This window comes from Populus euphratica, unplaced genomic scaffold (genome assembly GCF_000495115.2).
Source record: "Populus euphratica unplaced genomic scaffold, PopEup_1.0 scaffold895.1, whole genome shotgun sequence".
Classification (NCBI taxonomy): domain Eukaryota; kingdom Viridiplantae; phylum Streptophyta; class Magnoliopsida; order Malpighiales; family Salicaceae; genus Populus; species Populus euphratica.
In genome coordinates, this window is record NW_011500495.1 from 15,381 (window position 1) to 23,250 (window position 7,870).

The 7,870-nt window shown below is 34.0% G+C and overlaps 1 protein-coding gene and 1 pseudogene across 2 annotated transcripts in view; both read right to left on the reverse strand.

Moving 5' to 3' along the window:
• LOC105115009 (mitochondrial phosphate carrier protein 3, mitochondrial-like) overlaps positions 1–1,360 on the reverse strand; it is an 8,983-nt gene extending 7,623 nt beyond the window's left edge. Inside the window, exons 1-2 of one of the 2 annotated variants that reach the window (XM_011011769.1) lie at positions 1,356–1,360; positions 153–491 (exon numbers count right to left, since the gene is read on the reverse strand). In XM_011011769.1, coding sequence (XP_011010071.1) covers positions 153–461 — 309 coding nt within the window. In that variant the 5' untranslated portion in view covers positions 462–491; positions 1,356–1,360. Of the gene's footprint in view, positions 1–152; positions 658–1,355 lie in introns of those variants that run through there. The other variant, XM_011011768.1, reaches the window with a different exon arrangement.
• Positions 1,361–4,197: 2,837 nt separating this feature from the next.
• LOC105115010 (pentatricopeptide repeat-containing protein At3g26782, mitochondrial-like) lies at positions 4,198–7,253 on the reverse strand (annotated as a pseudogene).
• Positions 7,254–7,870: the final 617 nt, after the last annotated feature.

Sequence of the window (7,870 nt, forward strand, 5' to 3'; positions counted from 1 at the left end):
GGGATAAAACACACTCTTTTATTTCAAGAACAACAAGCTTACAATAATGAAAAATTTACAATAACAAGATTCAATAGCAGTACTGGTGATCAAAATCAACAACAACAACACAAATCTAAATTAAAAACTACAGAAAAGAGTAAAAAATGTACCTGCATATTGCACTTGACAAGGTCGAGAGGAGTAACAGTCATATGAGTAAGTCCACAGCTAAGGATACCACCAGCGGTGCAAGCAGCATAGAAAGTAGGCGAGTACATCTCGATCTTTTTCCCAGGCTCACTCGGTGCCGGGATCACAAATCCGCCACTGCTCTTGCTTCCCATAGTGACCGTTGATGACAGCGGCGGAGAAAGTGATGGTTGTTCGGAGTGGAGGTTAGAGAGGGAGAAAGTTTTAGCAGAGGAAGAAGAGGAGTAGAGGAAGCTAGGGATTAGTGACTGTTGTCTAAGAGAATCCATTTCTAGAGAGAAATAAGGGAACCTTTTCTTCTTCTTTTTTCCCCTGCTGCAATAGAGAGAGAGAAGCGAAGAAGAGAGGAGCAGCAGAGAGATGATTTTGGGGGGTTCCCTGCCTGCCTCTCTCTGCCAACCAAATGCGCTGCATGAAATGTTGCGGGGATCGATCGATTCTGGTTTTATTGGATTTTTCTCAACAACCCTCTCCCTGGGGGTTTTTGTTTTCTTTCAATTGTTGTTATAAATCTCAACCAATTTTTCTAAACTTCTTCAATAGTTTGTGCATTCAACATTTTATCAATATGTCTACTTACTTTTATTAACCTTCTTCCAACTTCTAAAACCTTCGGTGGTGAATGTGAGATGGAGGCACTTTGTTTTCAAAGATAAAGCATGGAAAACAAAATATTACATCCTTTGATAGAGAGTACTCTAGCCAAGAAAATTGATCACACCAAGTGTATTGAAATCGACAATACTGTCTCCCTGATTCAGTCCTTAGATACTTTGCTAACTTAGGTTGATATGGGCCCATTTTGATATAAGCGCTTCTAATTTCATCTTGTTGATTAATAGGATGTTTCCACACTGGAATTCGTAACTCAGGATCTCGTTCAAAAGTATTAACATCAATTTCAACTCTTTGAGATTTGAAAGGGGATTTGTTCACTACAATTTGACACATCAACATTAGAAGGAGAATGTCATTTACTACTTGATGTTTGTTCGTTTGGTTTAAAAAATGAAAACATAGTTTTTCCTCTCTTGTTTTCTTGATTTTCCATTATAATTTATAACTTATTCAAGTAAAAAGGATTAGGGAAGTCAGGTGCAAAATGAAAAGATACTAATGCCAAAATAGCATATTCATAAAATGCAAGATATACAAGGATAAACTAGTGCTGCAAAAACTATTGGAAGATTTGGAGAACTTAACTTTGAAATAACCAGTAAATTATTAGTACTAGACTACTAGTATGTTAGCATGCATCAATTTCTAAGGTGCAGTTATTATTTACTCTATTAACAATCTACTGTAATGAATGTGAAACATTGAATTCAAAATGAAAAGTCATTGCTTGTAAATTTTTACCTGATAATTTTACACTTTTGCGGCTCTATGTATAGATTCTTCTTTAAAATCCAAGCTAAAATTATATATTGTTGAGAAGAAAAATAGCTAAAATTCCAAGTTGTTTAGAAGACATATGAATCAATTAATTATTTATATTTAAATAAATTTGTTGTAAAATATAACTAATTAATTAGTATTGCAAGAAAAGGTGGTTGGCTAATTAATTAGTATTGCTAGGGAAAGTAAAGTGGCAGCTGATAACTAGTAATTAATTTGTATTGCAAGAAAAAGTAAGACATTAGGTTTGTTGTGTAAAAAACAGGGAAAGTGGGCTAGTATGCTGTGTAAAAATTAAAAACAAAAATGGGTCATTAATTTTTTTTAACCTGGACTACAACCCTCCTTAGCCTTTAACAAGGCTTCGTCTGTGTCTCAAACTGATGAGCTCAAATACTACTGAACATTCCATGGCCATGTGGTTTGGAGTTTTAACTAGAACAGCTGATATCAGAACAACGAAAAAGATATTCTTTAACATTCCCCGCTATTTACTTTCTATTGAAAAAGAAGAGAAGAAAAACCGCTCCTTATCGTGGAAGGGTTTTTTAAGAAACTTGGTGTGTTTTTCCCATTATTGCAGACATGAACAAGAGAACGAAAGCCATGATGACCTTTTGGAAGAAGATGGTGATCCTTCAAATAGAGTTTGAGTCATTACAAAAGGCTGCTAAAGCTTGTTGGAATGCCAGAAGGGTTCAACAGATCTTACCGCTGTTTAGCTGAAAAAATATGCAAGGGTTGAGGTCTCAATTCCATCATTTGAACGATTCAGGGCCTCTAACTTTATATTCTACACTCGACAGTAACAAGGATACACTAATATAAAGCTCTAATAGTTCTAGCTTAGAGGTTTTAGATTCCGAACCTGAATATATTGTTAAAGATCCTAAAATCCATTTTGACAACACTAACTTTGACATAGAATGCCTGAACAAGATACTAAATAAAATGATGTTCATTGAAGAAAGATGAAATTAAAAACAAAAACTGAAATTGGACAAAATCAAAAGGATAAGAAAGCCACGTATTTTTGCCAAGTAGAAAATAACACAGAACAAATATGAATGATAATGGGAAGTTGTCAGAAACCTTTTTTTAACACAATAGGAAAAATACAAAATAAACTTGAATTGTAAAAACATATCATAAAATCATAAGAAAATTTTTGTCTCATAGATAATTCAAGTACCTTTAAAATACATGATTCAAATAAAAATTTATGGATAGTTCAAGTACCTTAAAATACATGATTCAAATAAAAATTTATATATAGTTCAAGCACTTTAAAATACATGGTTCAAAAAAAACATTCAAACATAATTTAAGTCATTTTTCATTAACTAACATTTAACAAACTTAAAACAAACAATCTGCTAAAGTGTTTTAATAAACTTAAAACAAACAATCTGCTAAAGTGTCATGTAAATTAAAACTTGCATCATTGCTTTTATTTTCCTCATTGTTTCTTAGACATTCATCAATATTAGCATCATTAAGAGAATTATTAGTATTACTATTATTACCAATACTAATATTATGAATATTAATGTTATTATTAATACCAACACCAATATTACTTGGTCCTGGGGATTTATCTATGTGGTGTTGTATTAATTCTAACAAGGTATTTTGTATTGGTGTTGGGAAAAAAAAAAAAAAGCAAGCAATATTAAAACAACAATATTGAGTCCACTTGCAAGTTAAACACTCATGAACTTGTCATCAAACTAGCAAAGCAAACAAAGCTTTCGCTTAACCCACACATATATTAAGATTTGTACATGTTATTAAATACATTTTCATGTTAAAAATATTGTCTTTCTCTATTTCTTCAAGCAAATTCTTCTCTATTTCTTTTCCTTTCAATCTCTACCAGGAAAAACAACCCCTTTCTTTTTTTGTATGTAGACCCATAACCCACGCTCTAAGTAAACTCCTCAACGACTCCTCAATATGACATAACTACATACTCTTCATAAATATTGCCTTTTACTTTTCATTTTGCACTCACCTTAAAACCCCACTTTGGTTTTTAGTCGAAATATTGGGTTAAGGGCTAGAAAAATGAGGACATGCTTGTGGGCTTTTCTATGGTTCTTATTTTAGGTTTTGTTGACGGAAAAAAATTGAAAGGTCGCACACGGAGAGGATTTCCAGTGGCATTCTTTAATCTCCTTAATGTTTTGCTTACTATTAGATTTTAAGCAGTTGCTTTCTTACAATACTACTATTTTAGTTTCACTTTATGGCTTGAAGCTTTGCAGATACAAATTGCAGCACAACTTAAAGTGGAAGGCGTTGCTACATGCTAGTGTTAGTATGCTTCTTTTAGGGTTGAGATTTGAGAATAAGAGAATGTGAGATTTAAGGAAAGGGAAAAGAGAAAAGGGGAATTTTTGTGAGATAAACAGGATGGAGAGGAGAGGATTAAGAAACGTCAATAGTTTTTGTTAATTTTATCAAACTCGTTCCGAGTTTAACTAAGTTTAATCAAGTTTGCTGATTTTTAAATTTTCTATCTAATTTCACAATATATATCTATATTGACTTATAAAATCATATAATTTTATGAGTCAATTCATGAGTGTGACAATCATACTTCTCACATGGTGGAATTTATGAGTGGGAGAATATATGGTATGAACTCAAGTTTCAGATCACAAGCCTTAAGGAGGAAAATCGGCAGGAGCAGGCTGAGCTAGCAAGGAGAAACATCGAAAAGAGACTGGTGATTGAGAAGCTCTGGCTAGAGGTGAAACATTTTGAAGGTTCAAAACAGGTCCCTCCAGAGCTGCACCAACTATTTAAGACAAGAGAACTAAAGGACTACTTTCAGGTAAGTTTTTTGTAGGAGGTTGTACATGATTTGACATTGGCTCATTTTCTGGTTAAGCAAGTATCTTATCACATAGTTCATGCGACTCCCTTTCTGAACATCAAAGCTATAAATACACATCCTGGACAGGTTACAAGAGCAAACTCTTCCCAATTACTTGTCGTGCTCCTTGTAATTCATGATATGTTCTTGTTCAAAGGGTAGCCCGTGTGCTAAAACAGCCTGCTTCCTTGTCTCATGATTCTCTGCCTGAAGGTTCTAGTCTGCATGTCTGTCTCTATATAAATAAAACGTCCTTTCAGTAATTTCAACATCAACCGCATCAAAATATGCACTTGGCCTCACCAACCTAGAACTATATATTTTTTTTCTTTTCTTGGAAGTTCTATCAAATCTGTTAGTTGGGAGATAAACTATCAGCTACCTACTTGGCTGCCTTTTTGATTGAGCAATTAGAGGTGATTGCAGTTCCAACTTACAGACTTGAATCGTCAAAGAATTCATTGTTGGAGCATTCTCTTTCATCAGTGCCATAGCCTTGTTCTTCTCGTGTACAGATTTGTTGCCAATAATCTCCACATGAACACAAACCGTCCTTGAAGTGATGAAATCTCTTTGCATCTCTCACTACAATTTCTCTACTAACAGTTTTGGAAATCAACTTAATAAAAGAATGGCAGTCACCACAAACCCGAAGATTCCTGATAACATGAATAGTTGAACCAGGAACTGAGTTCATGACTCCAAAAGCAACAGCCAATTTCTCACTGTGAATTTGCACAACCATTTCCTTCTCCTCTTCATCAACATCATGAAGAACCGATGCCATAATTGGAACATAGTTTCTTGCAGCTTCACAGTGAGTTCCGCCAAATACTTGTAGATCTTCTCATGTTGAGGGTGCAATCTCCAACCAAGAATACAAGTACCCTACCTTCGAGTTCACCCAAACAGAATCCTGGCATTTTAACCAGTCCCTGATCTTTTATAAGTATTCTCATCCCCTCTCAACATCTTTCCATCTTCCAGCATCTGCATATATGCTAGCAAGTAAGACATACAACCCACAATTACCTGGATCTAGTTTAAACAATCCCCTTGCAGAAATCTCAGCAAGCTCCACATTCTTGTGAATTATACAAGCTGCGAGAAGAGAACCCCATGGTATAAAATCACGCCTCACTTGCATACTCTTTATCAAGTTGTATGCCTCAATGAGATAACCAGCACGCCCAAGAAGATCAGCCATGCAACCACAGTGCTTGACCCCTGGTTCTAAATTATTTTCATGTGAATTCTACAACCTGCAAGAAGAGAACCCCTAGTACAAAATCACGCCTCACTTGCATGCTCTTTATCAAGTTGTATGCCTCAATGAGATAACCAGCACGCCCAAGAAGATCAGCCATGCAGCCATAGTGCTTGACCCCTGGTTCAAAATTATATTCAAAACTCATGGCATTAAACCAACGCCAGCTCTCATCTAAAAAATCAGCATAACTAAAAACACCCAATGTGAAATAAAAGTTATATAATTTGGTTTGACCCCAGCCCGTATCATCTGATAGAAAACATCCAAAGCTTCTCTTGCAAAGCCATGCATTCCATATCCAGAAATCGTCCATGATCTACATTCTTTTCCTTCATCCTATCAAATGCATTTCTCGAAGTTTCAGCTTGCCCACATTTGCATTAAATATCTATAATTGAGATACCCACAATCACATTACTCACAAAACCCATCTTAATAACTTGTTACAAAACATAAATAAATGACATGTCACAAGCAGATGTGATAACTATAAATCAAGGCAACAACGCAGACATCACCAAACATTTACCTCAACAATAATTCCCCAACTTGGCTAATGTTAATCTCACAGAAATGACCTAATACATGGAACAAACCATTCTAGTATGAAAAGAAAACGAAGTACCTGATCACGCAAACACATCCCCACAAGCAGAGCCCCCTTATGTACACAAGCTAACAACAAAGTGGACAAAGTCACCGCATTTACCACCACCATCCTTTAACATTCCATGAAAAACTTCGAAAGCATCAATCGATAAACCAATTTGGGCATACACAGAAATCATAGAATTCCAAGAAACCACATCCCTCTCCGTCATTTCATCAAACAACTTTCTAGACAAACCCACTTCACCACACTTCGCATACGCATCCAACAAAGTATTCTCAACTCCCACCATTTTATCCAGCCCAGCCTTTATAACAACCCCATAAACTCCCTCACTGCTTTATTAGAAATACGAGAACGTGCCGATAAAACAGAAACCTTATCAACAAAATTTCAATCTCTCACTATTTCCTTGACTCTTTTAAATTAAAAAAACTCCTTAAAAGCCACGAACGCTTCATGGGCATCATCATTTTGAACATACCTGGTTATTAAAGAAGTCCAAGTAACAATATTTCTGTGAGGAATTTCATCAAGCAAAATTTTTGCATCACTTAACTACCCACATTTCTGGCACACATCAATCAATGCTGATGATACAAAGCCCAAAAAAAGAGCTTGTTGATGGGTTTGTTTTCCTGAGTTAAGATCAAACAAAGCGGAGCATGATTTGATTGCGCAAGGGAAAGGAGAGCGGTTCAACTAATTCGAGCTTTCTCATTGAAAAGAAAGTACAGAGAGACTCGTATGAGTCACCGCCGCGAGCCAACTCGGTAATAAGGGAGTTCCAGAAGTAGAAATTGGCCTTGTCAAAGTATTTGTTTAACCAGGTACTTGGGTTGGTGTTCAGCAGCTGCTGCTGCTGCTGAAAACCTTCATTCATTCTCCATTCAATTCTTTACTTCAATTTATCTACCTTTGCTTCTTGCTGTTAAATTTTTTGAAGGGTGATGTTATGTATTTTTTTTAAGTATTTTTTATATTTATATTATTATATTATAATATATATTAAAACTGTTTAGTATTTCTGTACATTGTACAGTGAGTACACAGTTAAACGTTGCTGTTTTTTTTTTTTCTTTTGTTTTTTAAGTATTTTTTTCCTTTGTTTTTTAAGCTTTTTTTTATTTTTTTAATAAATATTTTTTTATTAATATTAATTTTTTTTAATAATTTTATTTTTTTAATAAATATTTTTTTTATTAATATTAATTTTTTTTAATATTTTAAATTAATATTTTTTTTGTTTAGTATTTTTGTTTTTTTGCTTTTTGCTTTTTTTCTTTTTAATTATTATTTTTTTTAAATTTAGTTTGTTAATATTAATTATTTTTATATTTAGTTATCAAACTTTTATAATATGGATCCCAGGTTTGATGAATTAATCTGGTTTGATAAGTTAACTTAAATAATTCAGATTTCTTTCTTTTTCTTTATTAGTTTTTTTTTCATATAGGTTTGATGTAACCATATTATTCGATAGTTTCACCCACTTTTACCTAATGTTTTGTCCATGTTT